The following is a 26,484-nucleotide window of genomic DNA, read 5'->3' as shown; positions in this document are numbered from 1 at the left end:
AGACTGGTAGCTAGTGACTTCAAGCACAAAGACTGCTGTGATTATCCTGTACTTGATCAACATAGTTCATATGAGCAGAGCATATTTTCTCTTGATATTTCACTGTGGTTCTTTTGGTGGCTTTTTCCTTAGGAGGTTGTGACTGCTTTGGTGACTCATGTGTGCAGTGGAAGTGAGGCAGAAGTGGACATTTCTCTGGATGTGCTGACGGATTTGGTGGTGCTGCACACGTCCCTGCTGATGCGCTACGCCACCTTTGTGAAGGTATGTGCATTTCTGGGTTTATACTTGATTTTGGGTCCCTTATACCACTTTGCCTCAGATCAAGAATAAGCCAGTACCTCTTCAAAATAGAGGTATTGGAAAAACTTGTACCTGTAAAGTTTTTCTGTCTGGAGAAAGGCAGTGGTCAGAAGTGAATGGTGTCTGCTTGTCAAAGTGTGAGCTGTAAGGTAGAACTGTATTGTTTTTAGACAGGAGAACTTGAGATAGACAATTCCCTTTAGATGGAAAATGCTTAAATTGCAGGCATGGAATGGAAGGCCTATAATGGAAGGAAAATGCTGTCTTTATTTACATGAGCTATTTCAAAACTTGGCAAAAACCTGCCCCTTTTGTAGACTGGGCATTCTGTCTATTGAAAGACTGACAGTACTTTAGTCAGTATTTGAATCCTAAAACAAAATTGCTTGCAGAGATGGAAGAAGACATATCCTAGTATTTAAAAGAAGAAAGCACTCAGTGGGGAGAAAAAAAAGGGACTGCTGAGTTCTAAGAATGATAAGCAGGGTCAGACCTGCCCAGTTGCCTGTTTCTGAAAGTAGTAAAGGTGGAGACTGAGGGAAGAGCTAAACAGCAGAGCAAACATGTAACAGTGCTTTCCTTGAACACTTCCCCATTTGTGGTGGTTTGTAGCTTAAGGGCAGCTTGTATTTAAGAGCCCTTGAAGAGGGTGGGTGTGGGTATTCCCCCACCTCTCTGATATTTTGGTGCTCCCTGTGATTTAATCATATGTTGTGGGAAAGCTCTATACTTTTTGCTGTTTAGTTGGTTGATTGTTAAATTAAAATTACTTGCTTAATTATTTGCTTGTCAAATACTTTGAATCCTGTGACCAAACCTGTGATAGAAAATAGACAGCTGTCACTTGTCCTGAGTACTCCCAAAATGCTTATGATAGCTAAATTATTCTTCCTGTTCAGCCTCTGATAAAATGAACTCCCATAACTGAGGCCACAGCAATAGTCTGGCATTTGTGTTAGTTTAATTTGAGTGTAGCTTTTTCATGTGTGTACTAAAAAGGTAAAGTTAATTGTCTTCCCTGAGGTTGACGATGAACGTGTTTTTGAGACTGTGGAAAGGGATTCTTGGTATTCTGAGCTAGTTTGTGGCTTCTCTTACAGACCATTTTAGACTCTACACAGAAACTGAATCCATGCCAGATCCGGAAGCTTTTCTACATCCTCAGCACTTTAGCATTCAGCCAGAAGCAAGAAGGGAGCTACATCCAGGTAAGCAGAGACACAACAGAAAGTTGTTTAGGCTGTGCTTTGGTTCTGCTAGGTTAACTAAATACTGGTGTGATCTATGAACAGTGTTTGATGTCAGGATATTCTTGAGCTTAAAATTCTCTTCTCCCCAAGTGTCTGCAAACCAGCTTGTGACTCTAGACTTTCCACCCTGATATCAAGGGGTTATCACAGTGACTCTGCCTCTCATCTTTCCCAGAAAGGTCCCCTTCTCTTGCACATCGAAGAAAGGCAGAGTTGTTAGACATGTTGTTGGAAGGGTACTGATGGTAGTCCCTAATCTAACCTCCTAGTCAAAGTGGGACTGTCACCAGCATGGTGTCATGTTGATTGTTACTTTGTCTAGCTGAGCCTTGAAGACTTGCAAAAGTGTAAATTCAGCAGCCTCCTTGAGCAGCTCTGTTTCTCCATCATTTGGAAGCCTTCAGAAAGTACAATTCAGCTTCTTCCCTGAGATGTTTGTATTGATTCAGCCACTTAAATTCTGCACACCAGAAACATCAAAGACTCTCTTGTTAGAAGAACTGAACTTCACAGAGCAGAGTACTCTGCTGTGGAGTGGTAGATTTCATACATCTTGTGCCTCTGGTTTAAACCAGAAGCTGTCAAACCTGGTCTGTCTAAATCCACCTTCATCTTGCACAGGATACCTTGTGTGACTCAGTTGCAGCATGACAGTAGTGGCATTGGTTACCTTTCTCTGGATTTCTGAATCCTTGAGCGTAGCAGATAAAGAAATAATTCAAATATATTTATTTCACAGCAGAGACATCAGGGTTTAAAATCTTCCCATTCATAAAGTTCAGCTCTTAGAAATTAGGACTGTGTCTTTTTTTGAGTCCCCATGTAGTTTGTAGTTATAGATATGTTTGCACATGCTAACTTGAGACTATCAAGGAAAACTGCTTTTCCTCTCCTTCTGATTGGTCTGTGGCATGTCTATAGTCATTTTGTCCTTCCCACTCACTGTGTTAAATTGGAACTCTTCACTGCCAAAATTCCCAGTTGTATGGCAGGTTTACCTCCTTTCTGAGCTAGTTTCCTCAGTGATTTCCCCACCTCCCACCTTAAGTCTTACGTGTGACTTGTGAAAATTGCCTTGGCAACACACAGTGGGACTTTGCAGCCCAGGAGGATTTGCCATCAGTATGTTCTGCCTGTCACCCTCAGAAGTTGAGAAAAGAAGGGGAGGAGTGTCTAGAATTTATTTTGAGCTGAGAGTTTGTAATGGTGGAGATCCAAGGTTGGCAATTTGACTTTTATCCTCAGTGATACTGAGGACTCCAAGACTAGGTCAGCAAAGAAATCAGTATCCTGAGAGCCAACTTCCTCTTTGCCTTCTCTAAATGTTCTTCTAAGTTGATGCTTCTTAGACATGAAGAACTCTTTAGGTAGATTATGCATTTTTCCTTACACAGTTTGTCTTTGGACCTTCACCACGGACTGCTCCATCCCTCAGCCTCCTGAAGTTGACAGTGTTTTGAAGTGCAGCTCTGCAGCTGCTGTTTGGGTGTGACAGACTCCAAGACCATCTGCTGTGTTTTTAACATATTCTTCTATTAATCATAGCTGAAACCTGGACTAACTATGTGTTCTGTATAGTAGTTAGAGCAAAGTCAAACCAAAGCACTTTCAGTGCTGTTTACAACCTTTCTTGGAGTTTGGGCCAGTATTTTCATAATAAATGAAACATCAGAATGTACATTCCATAAGCAAAACTGTAATCCTAATAAATCATCCCTCTGTAGCCCTTGGAGATGACATTAAGTGAAGATGCAAATAGAACTGTGAGTGATGCACACAAGTACCTCTGTAGTGACATGGTCTGTCTCTTTTCAGGATGATATGCACATGGTGATCAGGAAATGGCTCTCCAGCACGGTTCCCAACCACAAACAAATGGGGATTATTGGTGCTGTTTCCATGATAGGCAGCGTGGCATTAAAAAGGTGAGAGAAAATGTAGCAAAGATGAATTTAACATGGTTTTCAGTTCAGGCCTGGAGTGAAACAAAAGACAGGAGGGCATTCATTGCCTTTGAGTTCATACACATCTTAGGCAAATCCAGGAACTTAAACTTCTCTTCTACATACTGCGGTGTTTGGTATTTCAGCCTGTGCAGTGCTGCTCACCTGTTGCTGATCTCAAAGGCATCCCAAATTCCTTGTCAATGCCTGTTTGTTGATCCCTTGAACACACCACAGATCAGCTTCTGACTCTAGGCTGAGTAACCTGAAGTGCTCTGTGTTTGAATCCAGGGAAGTCTAAAAGAGAAGAGGTCCAGAACAGCACCAGGTCTTTTCCTAATGTGTTCTAAATAAATCTTTTTCATCTGTAATTCCCTGATTTCTGGAGAGAGAACTTCATGTGTGTGATGGGTTTTGCTGTCTCTTCAGTCTTGTGCCACAACAACAAGGTTATCAATTGCTTCCAGGAATGAAGGAGATGCTGCTTCACTGGAGAGACCAGAGCTGAACAGTGAGTCTGATGGGCAGGTAAGTACCAAGAACAGAGCAATGCAGGACACAGGGAGGATATGGTCAGCAAGGAGGGGTGACTGGAAATGCAGTCTTAACTGAAGTACTCTGTGAGTCTGGGAGTTGGCTTTCCTGAGCCTAGGAAACAAACGTGCCTGCTGGTGTTGCCTCTGCTACACCAGAACAAGCAGCACTACAGCCATTAAATTAAAGTCTTCTGTCCAGTTGTTATTTCAGATACAATGGAAAGAAGCAGGACAATCTGCTTCAGTGAGCCAAAGGTGACCGTGGCCATCCTCTCACCTTTGGTAGCTGTGCCTTTCAGGCCATCCAAAGTATTTCTGCTGCACAGGATTGGCCTGGCAGCCTTTTTCCTTAGTTTCTGTTAGCATTCTTCTCTGGCATTCTATTTAAGGGTGATCCTGGGCAGACTCTTTGTATTATTTCATGGCAGAGGACACTAAAAGGTCCATGTTCCTTCTTAAATCTGTGTCTACTCAAGAATATTCACTATGGGCTGTTTCTCTAGAGATGAAGCTTTCAATATGCCTCACAATAAATTAATGAAAAAAGGACTGAAGGTAAAAGCTTGAATTGAATCTATTTACCTTACCCATGTGTGCACTGTTTTCTCTCTTTCAGCTGTCTACTCTTCTGGACCTTGTGGGCTTTTGCTGTGAGCAAACACCAGAGGTGTTGGCTCTGTACTACGATGAATTTGCCAGTTTGATTGAGAAACAGAAGGGCAATTTGGACTTGCAGCTCCTGGTATGTTGCAGAGCAATTTGAACTTAATCATTTACACGAATTCTTCAGAAAAAAATAGTCTTTTTCAAATATTGGCAAGATAGAGTAAATGTGAGGATTTCACTCCAGTCTGGGAACTGCTTTGTTCTGTGAGAGATTGGTCAGATATAAAATCCCCCTTCAGCTCTCTTGGCTTTTTTTGATTGTGGCAGATTCCTCTTTGTGCTTTAACAGCTTCTTTTTTTTTTTGAATTTTACATGACATCAGGGAAGCCTTTTAAAGGGAATTGAGTGACATTTCAGAGCATGCTGTTCCTATTCATCGACAAAAGTAGAATCTGAAAGAACTTTAAACTTAGTACTGAAATTGGTTTCTGGGTCAGACTATTAAGACTGTCTGATCCCTAAGATCTTGGAAGAGCCGCGGTCATAAATGGTAATAAATAAATAAATGGTATTTATGGTGATAGGAAGAGGTTTGTGAAGGCCCCTGGACAGCTCTTTCTTCCTGGTGGGAACTCTTTTTACCTGTGGGCTGCTTTCTTCTTCCAGATAGCTGCTCTGCATCTCTCTGGAACTTATAGTCTTGTCCACATCCAAAGAGCAGGGAAGAAATTGGTTGTGCACGCTTAGCAATGTTTCTGGGCTCTGTCTCTAAAGGCAGCCCTTGGCTCTCCTTGCAGATCATGGGTCTTCATTACTGTTTCAGAATACTTTTGCTTGGCCTTATCTTCTGCATCTTCCACTGCTGCTGCTGGAGCTTTCTTCATTGAGCCCCTTTGCTGAGCAACTTTTTTTTCTCTTTATAGGACAGGTTTGGGAAGAGTTTGGTGGAGGATTTTCCCAGTGACTTCGTGGTGGATCTCAGCCCCACAGTGAATGGGTATTCTAACCACAAGTAAAGCATTAGCAGTGTTTCTGTCACTGAGAACTAAGGTTGCCAACAAGACCTTGTCTGTCTTTCCTTGCAGTTCATTCTTGTTCCCAGTGAAGTCCTTGTACAATCTGGATGAAGATCAAAGCCAGGAAGCAATTGCCATTAACCTCCTGCCATTGGTGTCACAGAGTGAGCTTGGCAGGGTCACCGCTGGAGCGAGTAACCAAAGTAAAAGGTATTTGACATTTATCTGTGGGATAGCTGCAAAGGTAAAGGTGATCTGTTTAGGTGATCTTGGGTGAGTCATAATGGTAGATAGTACTAAATGCACAAACATGCAGCCAAAAATGAAATTCAGCTGAAAAATCAGGACGTTGTCTTTGGCAAATGGAACAGGAAGCCTGTAAGATATATAAAAGTGTAAGTAAACAGGAGGACACCGAAGTTAAAAGAATCATAAGAGTCATAGACTGGTTAAGGTTATAAAAGGCTCTATTTTTTTTTATTTGCACCTTCACATCGTTTGTAATTTATTATCATAAGATTTTGTTGAGATTTTAGTTGTTCTTTAAAAAAGACACAATCATTTTAAAATGAGAGAAAATATAGCTACTTTGCATGCATCTGTGGAAAAGTGTAAATTTTAGTCATTCAGAATTGGAGCAGTGGCACACTGTGAAACATTGGAGGAGGTTTCTCCACTGTTTATAACTGTGTTGTGCACAGTTTCTTACAGTTCCTTATGAATTACTCAACTTCAGTTTCCACCAGAAGTAAATTTGACCTCATTATTTGTTCATTGCAGCCATTTTTCTGCCCTTACATGCTTTTCCAGAAAACTGGTAATCACCAGTTATTAATTTGTGGGAGGTTTTTTCCTAACCCTTTTTTCTAGCTCTAGCTTTTTGTTGCTGAGTCTTGCAAGAAGCAAAACAGAAGGCATAGGCAAGGTGGCCTGGGAAAGGCACAGGATATAATGGAAAAGTGATGAGCATTCTGGAGATACATAAGAGCAACTCAGTTTCTTTTTTTCCCCAGGGCAGTGTCACCCATGTGTCTGTCACCCTGTTTCCGGTTGCTGAGGCTCTACACTGCAGAGCAAAACAGTGGAAGCTTGGAGGAGATTGATGCCTTACTAGGTATGGGAAATGGACTTTTTATAGAGCCTGGCTGCCTGCCTCGTTCCTGTGCCATATCTGCACAGATTTCCTCCAGCTGCAGGAGGAGTTGTGCATTTTGTGAGGAGGCTGAGATGCTGTGTGCCCACAAGGTGAAAGGTTGGCCAGGAAGACAGTTACTCTGTGTGGGGATGGAGTGGCTGATGGGCTTTAGTCCAAACAGCCACTGGAATTGATGCAGGCTTTGGTAAGAGACTTCGTCTATGCAAAGACCAAAGCATAGGTAGCACACAGTCCAACCTACACTTTCCTTGCTCTGTGCCAGGTTGTCCCCTGTACCTGACTGACCTGGAGGTTGAAGGGAAGCTGGAGTCTCTATCCAAGCAGGAGCGTGAATTTCTGTGCTCACTCCTGTTCTATGCTCTCAACTGGTTTCGTGAAGTGAGTAGAGCCTTGTCTGCAGGTTCTGGAGTGGAGGGATGAGGGAAGCCTAGGAGAGTAGAGGTTGGTTAGCCAGGAGAGGGGAAGCTGGAGGGGAGGAAATATTGTGGTCTTTTACTGTGGTCTTTGTTACCTAACAGAAAGATTGTGCTCCACTTCCAGAGAGGTTATAGAATTTCCTTTCTTGGGGATGCTCTGTACTTTCTATTCCATACCTCTGTGAGCTAACACAGGAGTAAAATGCATTGCCTTCAAGCAGATTTGGAAAATGTATTGGCTAACATCAATTGTCTGTGGGGTGTTTTCCTGCTGGGGTTATTCTGATAACATGAGAATGGCAGATTCGGTGCAATTCCACATTCCCTCCTAGTCCTTCTGCTCTTCTCCCAGGACTGCCTTTCCTGGCAGACCTGGGAAGTGCCAAGGGGTCTTCAGAGCCAAAGGTGTGACAGAACCTGACAATGTGCTGTCTGCTAATTCCTCTTGTTCAATTAATATTTTATCTATAGGTGTTGTCCTGTTGCTTTTTATAGATTGCACCAATTGTATCCATGTTCTTACGGATTTCTGAAGAGCTTTGTTCATGCAGTCTGAACCTGGTCACACAGGCCACTTGTGCTGTGTTGTGTATTTATTCAGGATTTGAGAATGTTACTCAGAAGAGAAAAACTAGCGAAGTGGGTACAAATGTCTCTTAATTCACTGGGCTTGGTTTGTATCTCTAGGTTGTAAATGCCTTCTGCCAGCAGCAGGATGCTGAGATGAAAGGGAAAGTTTTAACTCGATTACAGAACATCACAGAGCTACAGAATGTGCTGGGAAAATGCTTGGCAGGTGAGTATGAAACATTTGTACATTCTGGGCCTGCGCCAGCTGTCAAGTGAAAAGGGTTGCCTTAGACATCAGTGGAAGAAGCAAATGGTAACTCACACTGCAGTTTTACAGTGGGCAGTTTAACAGTTTTAAAAGTTTGTGCATGGACAGCTATAACTTTCAGTTTGTCCAAATCCAAACTGCTCTTCTTAATCACTTCCTCAGTGAGGAGCACAAAAATTACACACTCTAGAGTCACAAGCACACAAACTTTTGCAGATCCCCCAAGTACTGACACACCTTGTCAGTCTCCCAGTAGCCTGCCCGGATCCCAGAGACTCTAATCTGCTCCACTGCTCCCCTACTCACTGCTATTCCAGCTCATTGCTCGTTAGCAGATACACACACTCTGACACTTACCTCACAGACTTCACACTTTCATCAGGAAAATTATGTTACTTCCTTTAGATATATATCTGGGCTATATGTTGTCATTTAGGAGCTGAATTAACCCAATTTTTACATTTTGGCTCTTTCAGCAACCCCTGGCTATGTCCCACCACCAGCTACTTTTGACTCTGAGGCCCCGGAGGTCATACCATCCATTAATGCTGCTGGTCCAGCCAGAAAAAGGAGTGGTAAAGAAAATTTAAAATGTTTAAGCAAACAGATGTGATGGGGGTTGACTGGCAGATTGCACTGCAGCCTTTGCACTTGTATGTGCCTAAAGCACTAAATTCTTGGCGAAGTCTTTCTAGTGGGAAATTTTACCTCATCAACTCCGTTGTAGCTGAAGTGGAGATGGAAAAATATCCTACTCCAAACAGGTGTTGGATAGTCTGTCTCCTTGGGAAAGCTGATGCATAGCATGTAACAGTGAGAATGCAAGGCTTTCATTGGTTGCTTTCACCTGACAAAGTCCTTCCTGCAGCTGTAACTTCTGTCTTTGATGGGTTTGTGGCATCTAGTACTGAATCCGTGGCTTGAGCTGTCTTGCAAACCCCTGAGTTTTAAGTTATACCTAACCAATGTCCTGGGAACCTTGTCATGGCTCTGCTGCACAAGGAAATCTTTCCTTCATTTTTTTCCCATTGCTAGCTCCCACAGAGAAGACACAGAACTTGCCTGTCAGTCTTCAAGCTGAATCAGATTTGCCTTGCTCCTCCTGTCTCTGGTTCTGTTTCTAGCTTAGATGTATTTCTAGTTTAGATTAGCATTTCCTGCGAGCATGTCTGTCTTGAGCCAAATACACAAAAATTCACATTCCATTCAATGAGAACAACTGGAGGAGGCCACAGATCAGAATGCCTTTCCCTCCTGTGCCAAACTCATTGTGCAGCGTCTGGGCTTATCATGTAGGAGTGGGTTGGAGACAGAAGGAAAGTTTTGACTGTGTTCTGCAGAAAAGAGGAGAATCCATCACTTTAGATACTGTATTTTGAAGGAGCACTTAATCTGTTTTCCATGCTTTCTTAGTGCTGATGAAAGTCCAGCCTGTGCGGGCTGCAAGTGCTGCCTAGTGCTGAGCACAGTGCATAGCCTTTAATTCTGAAGTTGCTTTTCTGTTTAAGGAAGGAAAAAGAAGGCTGATGGCAGCAAAGTTGGCTCTGTAGGTCGTTCTCAAGCAGATGACAGTTCTGAGGGAAACCAGCCTGATACTGAGTTCTCTGAGCTGGACAAGGTAGGTGTACAGCCCTGGGGAATTGCAAGTAAGACAGAGCAGGGAAGCTGCCATAGAAGCACAAACAAAAGCTTTGAGAGAGGGGTTGTTCATTCCAAAGTTAATCACAATTAGTGGTTCAGTTCTGCTTTCTTTCACCTGCCTCCCATTGGAATTTTGTACATTGTCCCTGCAGAGGGCACTCTTCTGCAATTTCCTTTTCAGACTGCTGCTGAGAGAGAGGCAGGAAATCCTCTGGCACAGCTGCAGAGCTATCGCCTCTACTTCCGAGAGCTGGACCTCGAGGCGTTCACTGTGCTGCACTGTGGGCTGCTCACGAAGTCTGTCCTGAACACAGAGATGCACACAGAGGTGAGGGGAACAGCCTGAACCCACACTGATTATGTAATGGCCTCTCTCAGAGGTCTTGGCCCTTTCTGTTCCACTGAAGTGCACAACAGGTTGGTGTTGAGATGTGTTGGTCCAGGGCTGTGAGCTGGGGACCAGGGGAACATTTGTCTCAGGAAAGCATTCAAGGCACTGAGCAAAAGGGGACTTTCCTGAGAAGAGCAGACATGTCATACAGTAATGTTAAAAACAAACTAATGTAAATATTGCACAAAAGATGAAAGATACTGTATAACATGTATAGACCAAATGGAAAGGAAGGGGCTTTAATATTGAGTACAGGTAAGATACAGGATGGCAAATACACTAAGTATTGCCTGTCAGAAAGAGCCTATGACATAAAGTAAAGCCTGTATTGCAAAAACTCAAGTGTCTCAAGGCATCAGGAGATCATAAACAGCACAGATGTGGGACTGGGGTCATGGAGGTGCTCTCAGTGAGCAGGGTGCTGTGCATCATCTGGGAGCTTGTTAAAACTGCATTGCTCTAGCTGTGGAAAACAGAACTGCTTCATTTTGTTGCCCTCTATCTGGGCAGGCTGACTCCATCTGGAGTCTCATTTTGTCAGGCTACAGTAAATGTGAAAAGGCCATGGCAGGCTGGAACACAGCCTGGTCTGCCCTTGCAGACAGCTGTCTCTGTGCATGCAGGTCACAGGCCACCTGAAAAACTGTTTGACAAGTCTCTTGGGTTGTGTGGCATTATTTCAAAATACTTCTTGACTGTTACTCAGTGAATTTTGCGACTCTCTGGGCTTAAACATATTTTTATCTTTAGGAGCTTATTTTCAATGTTAATGTATATAAATCTGTTCTTTCTCAGTTGTTAAGTTGTACTGACATCACCTTAGCTGTTTAGAGCATCAGGATGGTTTCATGCTTTGAGTAACCAGAACCAGTGACCCATACTTGCCATTGGGGAGCATAAAACCATCTACCAAATAAGTCCCTCCTGAGGTTAACTAGTCCAGGAATCCTAACTGGAAACAGAGAGAGAGTAAACTTGGGCTTCAAGGCCCTACAGCTACATCTGGTTCCTGGGATTGACTGTTTTTTTAATTGCAGGCTTGTGAAGTTGTGCAGCTGGGGCCTGCTGAGCTTTGCTTCCTTCTGGATGACCTGTGCTGGAAGCTGGAACATGTGCTGCCCTCAGGTTCCACCAGGAGGGTGCCCTTTCCAAAGGCAAGAACAGCAGCAGGAGATGGGTCCAAGCCTGGGCCGAGGCACATCAGGGGCTTCCAGGCCTTTCCTAAGAAATGTTTTTCAGGATTATTTTCACTTGTTAGTTACATGGAAGTGTGACACCCAGCTGTGTGCCAGAGCAGCACTTGCTCTTTCAAAAGACGTGTGTGCACTGCTCTTGCTGAAGTGTTTGCAGCATCTGTTTCTCTGCACGTCTCAGGAAATGGTATTTAGCTTAGGGAGTCTTGCAGCCTCAAAACTCTAGTGGCCCTTTTCCTACCCTCCCATGGGGAGACAGGCTGTGCTCTTCAAAGTTAGCCAGGCCAGATGGTTGCAGCAGCCAGCAGAAGCTGCTGCATCCATGTTTCTGCTTTTTCAAGGAGTGCAGGGACTCCTTGCTGTGCCTTCAGGAGGAAAGTAAATGCATGTCTCACTGCATTAAACTGAGAAATGCACTGCAACTGGATGGGCTTCTTATATTCATTGTTATGTCTCCTTGTCTTTCTGCCTATCCTAATCCTCACATGCAGAAACTGTCTTCTCTTACTGTTTGAGTGAATTGTTGGATTCTCTGATCTTAAAGGCTTTTTCCAACATAAATGGTTCTATAAGAGAGCTGTGTGTCGTTTTATCCTAAGAGTTAAATTTTATCCACTTGTCTGAGTTGGTGGTGTTTGTTCAGTAGAAGCAAATTTTCCTACCCTGTGACCCTTCCTGACCCTGCATAGCATCAGGGCCACTGCTTGGCAACAGTCTAAGATTAAGATGTAGCAATTTAAGTTATTTTCAAGAAAGGCTAATGAAGCAACTTTAATGTTTTGGGTTTGCTGTAGGAAAGAGGCAACAAGGATATTGGCTTCTCCCATCTGTGTCAGAGATCTCCCAAGGAAGTTGCTATGTATGTGATTGATTTACTCAAGCCATTGTGTAAGCACATGGAGAACATGCATAACTACTTTCAGGTCAGTGGACAGCAATTTTGACCAAAAAAACCCTCAAATTTTGTCTCCTGAAAATATACTTTTCATTTTGTTTGGGGGGAAAAAGTCACTTTGTTTTCCTCGGGTCTTCTTGTGTCACTTTGTTTGGAATAATGTTTAATGAATTATTTGTTCTGTATTAAAGGCAGCTGTACAAAATCAGGGTGCAGAAGATCAACCAGGAGTGAACATCCAGGAGCACCAGCTGATGTCCTCTTGCTACCAACTGCTCTTACTGACTTTTCGCTCCTTATTTGCTTGGTGAGTTTAAAAGAAAGGTCCATAGAAGTGCCCATTTATTGCTTCTTCTTCTTGTTTATTTTCTTTAAAATCCTTGCACCCTACCAAAGGCCTGTCAGCCATGAAAAACAACCCACTGCAGTGGGTGGAGGCTTCTAAGCACTTAGTTAAGCCAGGTTTCATTACCTGATTCTGAGCTGTGCTAAAGCTGTAGGTGATGAAGCACTGAACTGAGTAGGTAGAATTCAATCAATGGGCTTTTGGGTCAAGATCAGCATAAGAGGCATCCTGGCACACCTACCTGTGCAATTTTCAATCTGCCTAGGGATCTTGGAATTTCTTACCCATCCTTTCCCATTTCCTTCCCCTCATCCTTTGCTAAATTGTCATTGCCTGAATCTTAAATATTGGAAGAATTTATTTTGCCAGTGGGAAAGAATGAATGTGTATTTCACTGTCAAAAAGCCAATGCTGTAGATGCATTCAAGCTGGATTCATAAATGTCCAACTTGGAAATGCTTGTGCAGCCTGCAGACTTCTGCATCTGCTAATATAATCCAGGATAGTATCATAAAAGTTTATTTCTAAACCCTAATTTAGATTTGCATGTGGAAAGCATGTTACCTTTGTTGTACTTCATAAATAGTAGTAACTGCATAAAAAGGGAGGTCCAAGATCTGCCACTTGTTGACCTCTACTGGAGCCTCAGGTCCCCTGATCAGCTCCTGACTATTCCCAGATTTGTCATTTCCTCTTTAACCAGTGTGAATGTTGGTTGTTCCTGAGTCCACCTATCTTGTAAATCAAAGAACCTGGCCAGTTTTGTACCAGACCCCTCAAGATCGGTTGTTCTGTCCAGTGTAAAATCCATTTTGCTGTAGGTCATACAGTCATATATTGGGGTGAGCTGTCCAGCCACTAAAATTCAACAACCAAATTACAGCTTTTTACATTTGTTTAGTCAAGGCCTCTTAGATTACTTTAATTACAAGTTAATTAACTTGTGTGGTAGAGGTGCCCTTGAGCATTACCATTATCAAGACCACCTATAGAATGTTCAGTCTATAGAATTGGAATGTGGATGTATTTGATTATTTCTAGCATACGTATCCTCACAGACCCTGGGAGTTCAGAGAAATAATGAAGATCTCTAGAGTTTTCCCCCCTGTTAGGCTCCTACCTGTTGTTCAGGAGGTGACCACCCATGATCACTGCATTTTCATAGCATCTGTCATTATACATCCTTTGTTTTAGGTCTACATAGAATTGGCTTAGTATATATGGACCTCCACTTATGGGAAATGTTCTCTCCTCACCAAGCTAGATCTGCAGTCTAACTGAAAAGTTTGTGCCAAACACTTTCCATCCTGCTGAGTTTTCAATTTTTTGTGTCCCTTTATAACTTTGATATTGCAGAACTTGTCTTGAGTATCCAGCTTCTGTATTTCTCATCTTGCCAAATAGTCTTAGATATGTTTTGCATCTGATACCTCTTCTAATCTGATGATGAATTGGATTTTTCCCCCTCAGGAATGGTTTTTCTCAGCATGAAAATACTGACTTGCTGAGGTCAGCTCTCCAGGTGCTTGCAGACAGGCTAAAGCCAGGAGAGACAGAGTTTCTTCTTCTTGAGGAACTGATAAGGTAGAATCTACATTTCACAAGGTTTGAAATTAAGAAATTTCAGGGATCTTTCCCTGTTCTGTGTGGGCATTATGGGTAAATGTGTGTTTGGGAGCTCTTACAGAAGCTACACTCACTCCAAACAGAGCTTTGTACTTAATTAAATGGCAGTGTAGTCAAACCTCATTGAAAGAGTAAAAAATGTAAAATCTGCATGAATATGTGGATCTAATTTGTTTGTATGCTATTTGAGACAAGGAGATTAGTAGGAGTCACAGAAGGAATGACTGTATTCTGCAGAGTTAAAATGCTTACAGGTACTCCAGGAAAAAAACAGTATATAAAGCTGTTGCTAGACTCAGAGTGGCTGGGGCTTGAGAGAATTTTCTCAGTGACTGAATTCCTATGTATTAGTGGTTTATCACCCCTTCTTCAGAAGAATCCCTGCCAGAGACAAAACACTGGGACATGGTAAACCTTGGATCTGAGATGGTCTAATGCTTCCTTTTTATTTGTCTGGGACACAACCCTGTCCACACTGTTTTTACCTTTTCCCTTTCCTGTCATCCCCAGTGAGAGTTTTCAGTACCTCCTGAATTTCCAGCAGAGTGTTCCCAGTTTCCACTGTGCCTATATCCTCACTCAGCTCCTGATTGCCATTGCTGAGAAACCCATGTCTGGCTGGAAGAAGGAGAAAATGGGTAATGTGTGAAGAGTCACTTATCTCAGATGAGTTTTTGTGTGGTCTTTTGCCTTTCAAGGGAGAGATTTTCCTTTCACATCCTAACAATCTTACTGGGAGAACAGTCCTAGTCATTAATAAAGGGAACAGCAATAAATATATTGGACCGTCTTTGGTATTTGTTCTGCTGTGCCTCAGTCACATGCAGACAGGCAGACTCCAGCTCTTACAGCTGGTGTTTTTAAAAATCAGAGCTTCACAGCTGTTAGGAGTTCTAAGCATGAGCCTGCTGTTCAGTGTTGGTACCAGTTTAATCACTGGTTATGGAGGTGAGTGATCATAGACTTGATCTGATGTAACTTCCTACTCTAAGTACAGACGTATGTGACAGCTTGTTTCCAAAATTTATGGAAATGAGCTGCAAATACAGCTGTTACTCCAGGGCAGAGAGAGGAGAACCTGTAAATTCTTAACCCCATGCAACAAATGTTTTCAGTTAAGAAAGCTTCTCTTGTGGATTAGGACCCATTAAGATAAATAAGATCAACAGCAGATAAAGGATAGGTTGCAGGGAATACACAAGAAAACTACTTGATCTCCACTTCAGCACACACTGAAATAAAGACTCCAGACTGCTCTCTCTCTCAGCCATTCCTTGTTGTACAGCTCTAGAATTTATCCCTCTTCAATCCCCATAGCCACACAGAATTGTAGGTTCCCTCCTTAAAGACAATTTTACTATTTTAAACAGACCCATGTTGGGAGAATGACTGTCTGAATGTGGCAGGCAGTAACCTATTTTAACTAATCATTTCCTGGTTTTAAACATTTCTACAAGAGACAAGGAGGTTTGTTAGCAGTTTTGATTTCAGAGATCTGTAGACTTCCAATTTGTCTGTTCACATTTATTATTATAGTGCTGTGGCCAAAAGGCCAAGTCACTTGTTATTGGAATTCCATTTCTAGAAATGAGTATCCTAAGGGTTGCATATGGCCTCATTAAAAGCAAATTATGGCAAATGATGGCACACAGTAGGAGCTACCAAACAAATAAGGTTTAACTTAAAATTGTCAGAAGTGGCCAGAGGTGGATCATGGTTCTTATGTGAACAGGTATTCCACACCAGGAACACGCTGGATGTGCAAATACTTTGTTATCATGATATATGTCCTTGTGGCCTTGCAGCTTTTTAGGGAAGATACATTCTGACTTGGAAAGTTCAGGCACGTGAGGGGTAGTGATGTTGTGATCTTTTTTAATTCTTATTTCACTAAGTTATCCCTTATGTTTCCCAGCTTCTCTAGCAAAGCAGTTCCTCTGCCAGTCCTGGGTGAAGCCCAGTGGAGATCGAGAGAAGGGCAGCCAGTTCAACAGTTCCCTGCACACCCTGCTCTGGTAAGGCTCAAGCTAGTCCCTTAGGCACACCAAGATACTCTTTTTTTTTTTTTTTTTTTTTTTTTTTTTTTTTTTTTTTTTAAATGTTTGGTGTTGCTGCAGAGGAATGGCCCCTCTGAATCATAACCCTCATGCTTGCACAGCTTGGCCTAAAGCCCTGTTTCTACACTGTTTCTAAAGCACAGTTTCTTTCTTGGTTTGAAGTGTGAGGTCCAGCTTGACCACCTTTCCTCATCAGGTCCTCTGTCACTTATGTCAGGAAGGTCTCATCAGTGCCCTCCAGGGGACTCCTGGATTGCTTATGCCTTGCTTGGCTGTCCTTCCAGTAGGTGTCACACTGGTTAGTCTGCCATGAGGATCAGGGCCTGCAACATGGAGCTACTCTTGGTTGTCTGTAGAAGGCTTTGTTGGCTTGTTCTGTTCCAGGTGGCCTACAGCAGACAGCCATTTCAGTGTCACCCATCCTGATTGGGTGCTCTCTCCCATAAAGGCCAGTTCCATCTTGCCCTCTTCCCAGCCTGTCCTTCCTAAATACCAGAATGAGGAAATACTGAATCCATGTTTCAGATCATGGTAGCTTTTAATGGCATCATTATGCAGTTCTAAGAAGTGCTTTGAGTTTCCTACCTGTGATTGCCTTTGGCAAGGAAGAGCTTGACAGTTTTAGGCCACGTGTTTAAGGTAAGGCAGTGTTCAAGGCCTTGCTGTGTCATTCTGCATAGTATCTACTGATCAGCTCTGTTGGTTTTGGATTTAGTGTCTACCTGGAGCACACAGATAACATCCTGAAAGCCATAGAGGAAATCTCCAGTGTTGGTGTTCCTGAACTGATGAACTCTGCCAAAGATGGATGTTCTTCTACTTATCCTACCCTAAGCAGGTAATTGTAGCAATCGAAACTTTGAATTTTATGATATGCACAATGATAATTTCTGCTTTTAAATATTTTGTTTTCTTATTTTGCGGTCTGTTGTGATTTCATGTTGGTAGTGTGGTGGCTACTCTGGACACTTATAAACATTGTTTTGGTACTATGCAACAGGGAGCATGTGGTAGTTTTATGCCAAAGTGGAATGCCCTGTGCTTAACATGATGTTGAGTTTGTTGCTGTGAGTCATTATAACTGGAGAATGAACTGCTGTCTGTCATCAGGTGTGTTGTCCCTGTGGTGGTATAAAGCACTCCTAAAGTCAGCCTCAGAGGCCTGGGGTGGCTGTAGGTAATCTGGGCTGGTATCAGGGTGTTTCTGCCCTGGCATAGGAATTTGGAAGCAGGGATGAAGAAAGTTCCTGCACTCTGAAACTTGCAAAATCATCTTATGCTGAGAGCTGCAAGCCTTTCACTGTGCACCCCTACTGATGCCTTGTGTTTTAGCTTTTATATTTTTCAGATTCTATGTTGCTTAGTGTGTAACTCTCTGGAACTTCATATTAGGTGTTAGTAAGTTCTCTTCACAGGATAGTTAGACAAAACAGACCCTTCCCAGCTAGAGAATCAAGGACAACTGGTACCCAAAAAGCATAAACAATGTCGAAGGGAAGGGGGCAAGCCAGAGGGTTGAGACTTCGTAATCTGGGGCTGTGGTTAGACAATTGACCCACTTGTCTACAATTGACAATGTTTATGAAACAAAACTTACGGAAGTGTAGACTCGTGACCGGGATCCATCTTGGATTTGATTTGGGTGTAGCCCTGGCTGGGCTCTTGCACTGCCCAAGGTGTATCCTTTCTATAAATACCTATTTTATTCCTTTTGTTCTATCTAGTCTCTGTTCCAGGTCAGCCTTTCCAGGCATCACTACAGCTACAAAGAAATGGTGGTGTCTAAGTGTCATTCACACTGGGGAAGTTCTAGTGACTTCCCGGGGTTCTTCATCTGTCTGGGCAATTGGGCTGGACTAGACCTGTTTATGAGTTCTAGGGCCAATCTCCTGTGATTTCCTGCTGAGAAGGATGCCCAGCTGGGCAACCTTTGAGTTTTCTGCATTATTTTTGGTGACAAACAGCCCATCAAAACGCTCAGAACTGACTTTCAGTTTTTTAATTTTCTCCATAGGCAGACATTCCCTGTTTTCTTCAGAGTAATGATGGCTCAGCTGGAGAGTTCAGCGAAAAGCATCCCAGCTGGGAAACCATCAGACTCAAGTGAGGTAGGAAAATGGATACACTGGACTCTCTAAGGGGAAGAAAACTTAAACTAAAATGGACAGTACAATAAAGATGCATAAATTGGAAAGGAATTTACTTCTGAACTTTGTCAAGGAAATGCAGTCAGACACCTTCATTCATCAGTGTATCTCAACATTGATATGTAATATATAAGTAGCATCCTTTTTTCCTGATTTGCACCATGTCAGAAATCTAGTAAATCCAGCAGAAGCTGCAACCAGAAAATAGGCATTAATCAGCAAAATACTGAACTGTGCAGGTGGTCTGCACACCTGTGTGGGAGCACAACGTTATTTTACAACCAAGAGCTGCTCTGAGAGCAAGGAAGTGAGTTAACTTCTAGCACTTAAAGCCACTGATCAGGCTGGAATTGCCATGGAGTGTTTCTGCTATAATAAATACGCTTGTGGTGAAGCTTTGTTCCTCTGTCTTCAGCAACTACAGTGCTTTGGGTTCAGCAAATGCTAAAAGCACAACCAAGAAGGTGAGAAGAAATGCACCTTCTTAGGTTATTGTCCCCTTACCTCCCATAGGTGCAGCTGGAGAAGCTGCTTCGCTGGAACATCACTGTGCGGAATTTTCACATCCTCATTAACTTGGTCAAGGTGAGGTTCTGGTCGTTTTTCTGCCTTTACCTCCAAATTCCCAGTAAGGCCTGGTGTTCCCAGGCTCATGAGCCCTGGGGGAAAACATGAAGTGTGACTGACTAGTGGAACAACCTGGAGGTGATAATTAAAGCCAGTTACAATCTGTGCCCAGTCCCACTGGATGAAATATCCCCTTCCATCAGTTTTGGAGCTGGTTCATTCAATATCTGAGTGTGATGCTGTTTGGGCTAGAAGGTGATAGGTACAGCTCCACTTTTCTCTTTGCTTAGGTTGATCATTGCTGTTTATTTTTACATATATAAAGTGGTAATTGGCAAGCCCAGGTTTTTCAAGCCCAGATTTTTCTATACAGCAGCATTCACTGGAACCTTACCTGAGCTCCAGATGCCTCTGGAGAGCATAAAGGCTAGAGCTGGACCAGTTAGTTCAGTTTTGTCCATAGTTCATTTTGGTCCATAGCAGCACCAGGGTTACCTTCACATTATTTTTCCCATCTCAATTTTGTTTTGTCTATTATGTGATTATTTACCCATTGTCTGGGCTTGGGTCTCTTGGGCCCCAAACTGTTAAGAACTTCAGACTAGCTGAAATAATTTTGTGCCATCTGCAAAAGGTGCACCTTAGATCACTGAACAGCCAAGGGCTGCCAAGGGCTTCCACCTGAGAGCCGCTACAGTTCACGTGCTTATGTCGTGTTCCTGCTGAAACTTGAGAATGGATGTTGCCTTAGACCAGGGTTCACACATTCACAGGGGTGAGCCACACGAAGTCGTTTTTAATTGGGTCCTGTGCTTACATAGTTTTCTTTAGATGTGTGGACTGATGTGACTCTTTTTTTCCTCTTGTCCTTGTAGGTATTTGACAGCAGGCCTGTACTCAACATCTGCCTGAAGGTAAGCAAAAGTTCAAAATAACTGAAGAGAGCAGTTTAAGTACCCGCTTTCTTGAATCATTGCCTCTAGTGTAGTAGAGTGGGTACTGGATTCTCTGGAAGAAGCAGATACTGTGTTCCTTACACTTTGATATATATATATGTGTGTGTGTGTGTATATATATGTATGTACAGTGATTCTAACATTTTGCATTTAGTTCAGTTTTATTCCCAGATGCCTGGTGGATAAAACCAGGGATGTGTACAATGATGAGTTGTAGCCTGTCTTTGTAGTGATCAAAGTGGGACCCTTATACTGATCCTGTATATTCCAGTACAGCCTTCACATTAATATAATCTCTTTCTAAGCAAGAACGGTCTCTGGGCTAGCTTGGAAGATTGTATCATTATCATATCTGACTTTGTGATGGTTCTTTGAGAAGGTTTAAATTTGCTTTCTGATATATTTATCTGTCTTTTACAGTATGGCCGCCTCTTTGTAGAAGCATTTCTGAAGCTTGCCATGCCTCTCCTGGACCACAGCTTTAAAAAGCACACGGTAATCCTGGGGCAGAACTGGCTGCAACCAGTTGGGAATTATGACTGATACTTGCTGCATACATGCATCTTACCTCTATCCCATAACCCTTTGAAAGGATTGCTAGGACTAAGGCTGTTTCAATATTCTTGTTTCCCCATGGAAAAATCCTTTGAGAATTATTTTCTGGTCTGCTTATTTATTGCAGGACGATGTGCAGAGTTTGCTGAAAACCTTACAGCTGAGTACCAGACAACTTCATCACATGTGTGGCCACTCCAAGGTAAGATAAGTTCTAACTGCAGCACAAACTCCTTTCCTAAGGATGGTATTATTTCCCTTCCACTGCTTTTCCAGAGCATTGGCAGGTTCTATTTGCATGCTTCCAGCAGTGTCTGTGCAAGCAAAAACTCAGAGAGAAGGTGAAATAGCCTTGTTTAATGGCCCAAAAGTTGAAGCATTTATTCTGGAAGTGGCTGACTTGGATGTTAGGTCATCTTGGCATAATATTTTTTAGCACAGAGGTTCTGGACATTTTTGGTTGTTGGCATCTGTAAGGGGTTGTTTCTGAGGACAAAAACTAGGACCTTGAAGACTTTGAACAAAGTACAGATACTAGATTGATAATATAGGAGAGAAGCTTTGCCAAAGATGAACAGCCTTGTGAGTCAGAAGAATCAAGAGGTGAATGAGGAAAAGCCCTGCTCAAAGTCCTCTTGAGATGACTTTTATGTTGTTATGTTGGTAAGGGCAAAGGGAGAAGAAGGATGGTGGTAACAGTCTGTCTGTCTCTGTGGGAGACTTGGGGAAGGAGGGAAGGAGAGGATTAGAACTTTGCTTACAGTGTGGAGAGTCAGCTTTTGTTGCATGAGACAGGAGGAGACAGAAAGAACTTTTATTGTGTGGTGCTTTGTTCCTGACTCCTAAAAGGTTCATGAACACTTGTCCAAGAAGGGAGCTTGGCCAAAGTAGTTGAAAGGAGAAAGCCAGCTACCAGCATGGCTCCCAAGCCAGACTTGCTACCCATTTAGGCCAGAGCTGGCATCAGGAGCATAGATATTTAGCTGAAGATCAGAACGTGCTGTTGCAGCTCTCAGCACAGGGTGAGAATTGGAAGCTGGCACAAACCCTGACAATGCTAAAAAGTCCTTCTCACGTTGAAAGTGAAATTCCTGCTTTAAAGTCACCATTCACCTTGTAAGCAGGATAACAGCCCTGTAGTTTTCCAGGTTATGTTTGTCTTTGCACTTTTCAAGTGCTGTGTCTCATGGTCCCTGTTAGCACAGAGTTGCAATTAATGAACACCTGTGTTCTACCACTTCTCTGGTACAGGTCTGTGTGCCAAATAATTTTGCAAGAATGAGAAGGCAAAAACCGAATCTGGGGCAAGTAAATGTATGCAATGAATGCTCCATACTTGTTTGAAGAGGAGTTGACACCAACATTTGTTAAATTAATCTTAATTTCACTTCTGTACAAACCTCAGGGATGCTTGCTAACCCATGGTAACCTAAGATTTGTCACTCTCCGTCAATACATGTGTCTTTAAAGAGCATTACACAGCAGGCAGTAGCAATCAGCTGCAGTTTCACCTGTCATTTCCTAAGTATTTGTCATTTGCCCTTTCACACCAAGCCACTTTTCTGTTTACATATCTAACCCTGGGCACAGTGGACAGTTTCTGGAGACAGACTTTTACCAGTGCTGTACTTTGTTGAGTCTCCAAACTGCCTGCACACAGTTGGGCAGGTTCCAGGGCCCAGGGAGCACTGTGTTGATTGTGTCATTAGCAAGGGTTCTGCTGATTTGGTTCTGATTAGTGCTGATGATTGCTAGCTCCTGCCTGTTACGTAGGCTAGAAGACAGCTTGCTGTTGGTAATCAGTTACCCATACCCTGTTGGCAGAACTTGAAGCAAAGCAGTGTCACTCTGCCCAGGCATGTTGAACTCTTCCAAGAAATGCAAGTGACCTGAATTCAGAGTACAGCTAATGAGGGCATCTTAATCCCAGAAGATTACAAAGTATTCTCATGAAAGAGGAAAATACTTATGTACAAAATAATTGTGCAGGTTTTGGCAGGTTACAGGCTTTCTGGTTTAGCAATGACTATACTGTAGATTGAAGCCTAGCAGGAGGAGATGCTCCCCCAGAGCTGAATCTAATAGGATACCTGGCATAGCTGCCCTTCCTCTGGTGGTTTTTACTCAAACAACTCCATCTGTTCCTCCTGTCCTAGTTCTCCAAAAGCCAGTGCTTCTTTGCTCCAGAGAAGCTGGCTTTGGAGATTATAGTGCACACACATTCCATGTAAAGGAATTGCATGAGGCACCTAGCAAGAAAAGGTTATGATAGAAGTGGTGTATTTAACACCTTTCTTGTTTTTGCTTTTCTGAGCTTGGAAATTCAGCATAGGAGTTACTAACTTCTCTCTAGAATTTATGACTAAAACAGGCTTCTTTTATCTTAATCCAGGTGAATGTGGATATTTGGATTGTTGTAAGGGATCATTTTACACAAAATACTGATCTAAGCTTTATTTTTTAACAATAGCTATAATTTGGCCAAGAAGTGATGTCATCTGGGCAAAGCTTTGTGGGGGGTCATGTCCATCCCACCTGATAACCAATGGCTTTTAAACAGCCAGAACATTTAGGCAAGAATCAATCCTCATCACGTTTTACTGTTGTGTAGATTCACCAGGACATTGGACTAACCAACCATGTGCCTTTGCTAAAGAAGTCCCTGGAACAATTTGTGTACAGAGTGAAGGCAATGCTGGCATTCAACCACTGCCAAGAGGCCTTCTGGGTTGGGATCCTCAAAAATCGGGATCTTCAGGTAAGAATCACTGCCCTGCCTGGGGCAATTAAAATCTGGGAGAGGACAACTCTCACTTCCCCCTGTGTGTGGGTACAGCTAAAAGGCCAAATTCAGCATGACTATAGTATGGTCATGTCTAGTGCAGGAGAAAGAAGCATTTTATTTCAAGATCCAGAGTCTGCATCTCTGGGCTCTTGAACTGAGGGGTCAGATTTGATTGTAATGAACAGGTACAGGGATTTTTTGGCTGTTCTGTGGCAAGAACTACATGCACGAGATGGAAGAGATAAAGGTCACCTGAACACCTTCACACACTTTCATGCGTGGCTTTAAAAGAAGCCACTTAACGGCTTTTCATCTTTCACTGTAGAAGCAGGACATTTAAACAAAACTGGATTTTTTTTAGCTCTAATGCTTTTTTATTTAAGAAGGCAACAAAGTGCCCTTTTCTCCAATCCCACCCTGGCACACTTTGGCCGCTTCACATACACTCAGTACAGATCTTGTGTTCAATTTAGGGAGAAGAAATTTTGACTCAGGCCTCGGAGGAGAGGGGCTCGGATGAGGACTCGGAGGACTCGGCAGAGGGCCCGGCTGAGGAGGTACTTCAGGGGCCGCCGGGCTGTGCCTTTCCAAGGCGGGGGAGGGAGGGGGCGCAGCCCCGGCGCTGACGGCGGCTCGTCCCGCAGGAGCCGAGCGGCAGCGACACGGACGGCAGCGAGGAGCGCGGCGGGGCCGGGCCGGGCCCCTCGGCAGCGAGGCCCTGAGGGCGGCGAGGAGCGGGCGGGGCGCGGCTCCCGCGCAGGCGCGGCGGCGGCGGCCATGTCGGTGCAGGAGGATCCGGTGCAGCGGGAGATCCACCAGGACTGGGCCAACCGGGAGTACATCGAGGTGATCACCAGCTCCATCAAGAAGATCGCGGACTTCCTCAACTCCTTCGGTGAGGGCGCGGGGCGGGGGCTGCGGGCGGGCCGGGGCGGGCCGGGCCGGGCCGTGCGGCCCGCGGTGTCTCACTGCCGCCTCCCCGCAGACATGTCGTGCCGGTCCCGGCTGGCGACCCTGAACGAGAAGCTGACGGCGCTGGAGCGGAGGATCGAGTACATCGAGGCCCGGGTGAGCAGCGGGGCGGTGGGCCGGCTGCGGGCCGGGCCCGGGCCGGCCCTGGTTGAGGCTTTTCCTTTTCCCGTAGGTCACCAAGGGGGAGACGCTGACATAGGCCCGGGGCGGCCCGGGCCCCCGCCGCCGGAGCACCGCCGCCCCGCACCCTGCTCGGGGCTCGCCGCCACCACCACCGCCGCCGCCTCTGCTCGTGTTGCCAATAAACCGCTGTGCTCCTGCCCTGCCTGCTCTCTGCGTGCCTGCCTGGGGCCGGGCCGCGGGATGCCCGGCTCCCTGCCACCTCCTGGATGTCCAGAGCCTGCCCTCCTATCCACCTGACCCACGGGGTTTGGGCAAACATCCCTCCCCACGCGTGGGGGCTGTGCCGCATGGTCCGCGGGCCAGGCTGTTGCCAGTTCCTGTAGGCACCTGACCTGCTTTTAGGGTGCTCTGTGCTCCTACTGGGATCGCAGCAGAAAATCTGGTCATCCCTGTGGTCTGGAGGGTGTCTCAGCCTTCACGTGTGCAAATGTCAGGGCAGTGTGGGGACAACAGGCTCACCTGGCGTAGTGCACGTGCCACAGGAGAGGGCCCTTTGCCAGCACACGGGAAGAGGTGTTTCTCCTCTCCGCGAGGCAAGTGGCAAGGAGAAGGAAGTCTCTCAGCCCTTCCCTCCACTCCTCTGTTTATCTCAGTTTTTCAGTGGGCTTCTAGACCTGCAGATTCACTGCTCATATTTAGTGTTTGTTGGGGAGTCCATGGAATTTGTGTCAGCAAAGGTTTTATTGCTTCCCAGCAGGCTTTAAATGTCTTGGTGTATTCTCCAGCTGTAATCTTAGCTTTTTCATGATGGCACTGTCATACCTGCAGTGTTTACTGAGTACCTGGGTTACTTAATGTTTGTTATATTTATGAGGCTGTCTGACATCAGCTGGTTCCTTGTTGCCTCTGAGCTCACAGTTTTGTTCTCAATGGGAATCTCTGTTTTCCATTGTTTGAATAAGTGCTCCTCCAGCTTTTCCCTGAGCTCTCACGGTCACTGTCAGGTTGGGCTGCACATCAGGGAGGCTTGGCTGCTTTTTCAGCATAGTACATCTGCAAATGAATGTTTTGTAGCAGCCCTGCAGTGGAGTGGAACAGCCATGGGTCACTGCCCTTAGGTGTAGGGGCTAGATCAAATTAGACTGTTGTCATATGAAGATTGATAGATGGAAGGAAAGCAGGGTGGCTGCTTTGACTCCAGGCTTTGCTCTTGACTCCAGGGTGGCTGCTCCGTAGCCGAAGTACATCAGAAGTACTGCCATGGCCCATGCATTGCTTGGTGTGGATGTGCTGGAGTCCTGAGATCTCCATCACAGGAGATAACTATCTGGAGAAGGCCCTGAACTAACTGGATGTTGGAAGTTGGCTCTGCTTTGAATGGGATGGGGTTGAGGCAGAGACCAATGGAAGTTCTTGCCTAAATTATGCTAAGATTCTTCAATCCAAAGACTGAATGAGAGACACATGGTACCACAGACATCCCTGGGACTGGATCTGTGCTGGGCTGACCTCTTAACTCAAGATCCATTGATTGTTTCTGTTCCAGATAGTAGCATGGTGTGTCTTAGACCTCTTCCTGGTCTGACTGGCTGTTGTAATGGCTCCTTTTCCTCTGATACCAGGATTTCTCAAAGGAGTAGGTTTTGCCACACAATTAGTGGGATCTGCTGGAAGGTACCACTCCTCCCAGGATATGTGCTCTCATGGAGCTTCAGCACTGTGGGATCAGCCTGTCTGGTTCATCTCCCAGCAGGGATGCTGGGCAGCTCACTGCAGTAGAGAGTTCTACCCTTTTCCTTTAAAGGAGTCTTACTAGCTCCCTAAGGAACCAGGTTTTCTGGTTGGGTGCTGCTTATTCCAGGCTGTCTCTGGGAGGTGAAGCCTAGGGGTCCTCAGGCTGATACTGCTTCCTCCAGCAGCCTTGTAATAGATGGAGCTTTGATAAATTTCATTATTTTAAATACTGGGGAATTCTGTTTGCCTTTTTTCTTTGTACTGTATTTTGGGGTCTTTGGTTTGAGGTTTTTTTTGTTTTCTTTTGTTGTTTTTGGTTGGTTTTTTTTTTTTCAGAATATGATGCCCCAGGAACCTATATTAAACTTTTCTGGAGTGGATTTGTGTATTCTAATTTAGATGACTGATTTACATGGCGTGTTAGTGGTGCT

The 26,484-nt window shown here is 44.2% G+C and overlaps 1 protein-coding gene across 1 annotated transcript in view; it reads left to right on the top strand.

Annotated features, from left to right (window-relative positions):
• FANCD2 (FA complementation group D2) overlaps positions 1-24,052 on the top strand; it is a 34,555-nt gene extending 10,503 nt beyond the window's left edge. The window contains exons 16-43 of the mRNA XM_062500917.1: positions 133-264; positions 1,404-1,511; positions 3,369-3,478; positions 3,964-4,024; positions 4,649-4,774; positions 5,563-5,636; positions 5,725-5,865; positions 6,669-6,769; positions 7,074-7,189; positions 7,915-8,023; positions 8,542-8,640; positions 9,574-9,683; positions 9,888-10,034; positions 11,135-11,251; positions 12,085-12,213; positions 12,377-12,492; positions 14,002-14,115; positions 14,668-14,795; positions 16,073-16,172; positions 16,930-17,052; positions 18,229-18,322; positions 18,875-18,946; positions 19,804-19,842; positions 20,305-20,379; positions 20,567-20,641; positions 23,051-23,197; positions 23,698-23,781; positions 23,869-24,052. Coding sequence (XP_062356901.1) covers positions 133-264; positions 1,404-1,511; positions 3,369-3,478; positions 3,964-4,024; positions 4,649-4,774; positions 5,563-5,636; positions 5,725-5,865; positions 6,669-6,769; positions 7,074-7,189; positions 7,915-8,023; positions 8,542-8,640; positions 9,574-9,683; positions 9,888-10,034; positions 11,135-11,251; positions 12,085-12,213; positions 12,377-12,492; positions 14,002-14,115; positions 14,668-14,795; positions 16,073-16,172; positions 16,930-17,052; positions 18,229-18,322; positions 18,875-18,946; positions 19,804-19,842; positions 20,305-20,379; positions 20,567-20,641; positions 23,051-23,197; positions 23,698-23,781; positions 23,869-23,946 — 2,925 coding nt within the window. The 3' untranslated portion in view covers positions 23,947-24,052. The remainder of the gene's footprint in view (positions 1-132; positions 265-1,403; positions 1,512-3,368; positions 3,479-3,963; positions 4,025-4,648; positions 4,775-5,562; positions 5,637-5,724; positions 5,866-6,668; positions 6,770-7,073; positions 7,190-7,914; positions 8,024-8,541; positions 8,641-9,573; positions 9,684-9,887; positions 10,035-11,134; positions 11,252-12,084; positions 12,214-12,376; positions 12,493-14,001; positions 14,116-14,667; positions 14,796-16,072; positions 16,173-16,929; positions 17,053-18,228; positions 18,323-18,874; positions 18,947-19,803; positions 19,843-20,304; positions 20,380-20,566; positions 20,642-23,050; positions 23,198-23,697; positions 23,782-23,868) is intronic.
• Positions 24,053-26,484: the final 2,432 nt, after the last annotated feature.

This window comes from Cinclus cinclus, chromosome 12 (genome assembly GCF_963662255.1).
Source record: "Cinclus cinclus chromosome 12, bCinCin1.1, whole genome shotgun sequence".
In the NCBI taxonomy this organism is placed as follows: Eukaryota; Metazoa; Chordata; class Aves; order Passeriformes; family Cinclidae; genus Cinclus; species Cinclus cinclus.
The sequence above is the reverse complement of the archived record's forward strand: the minus strand, read 5'-3'. Positions and strand labels throughout refer to the sequence as shown.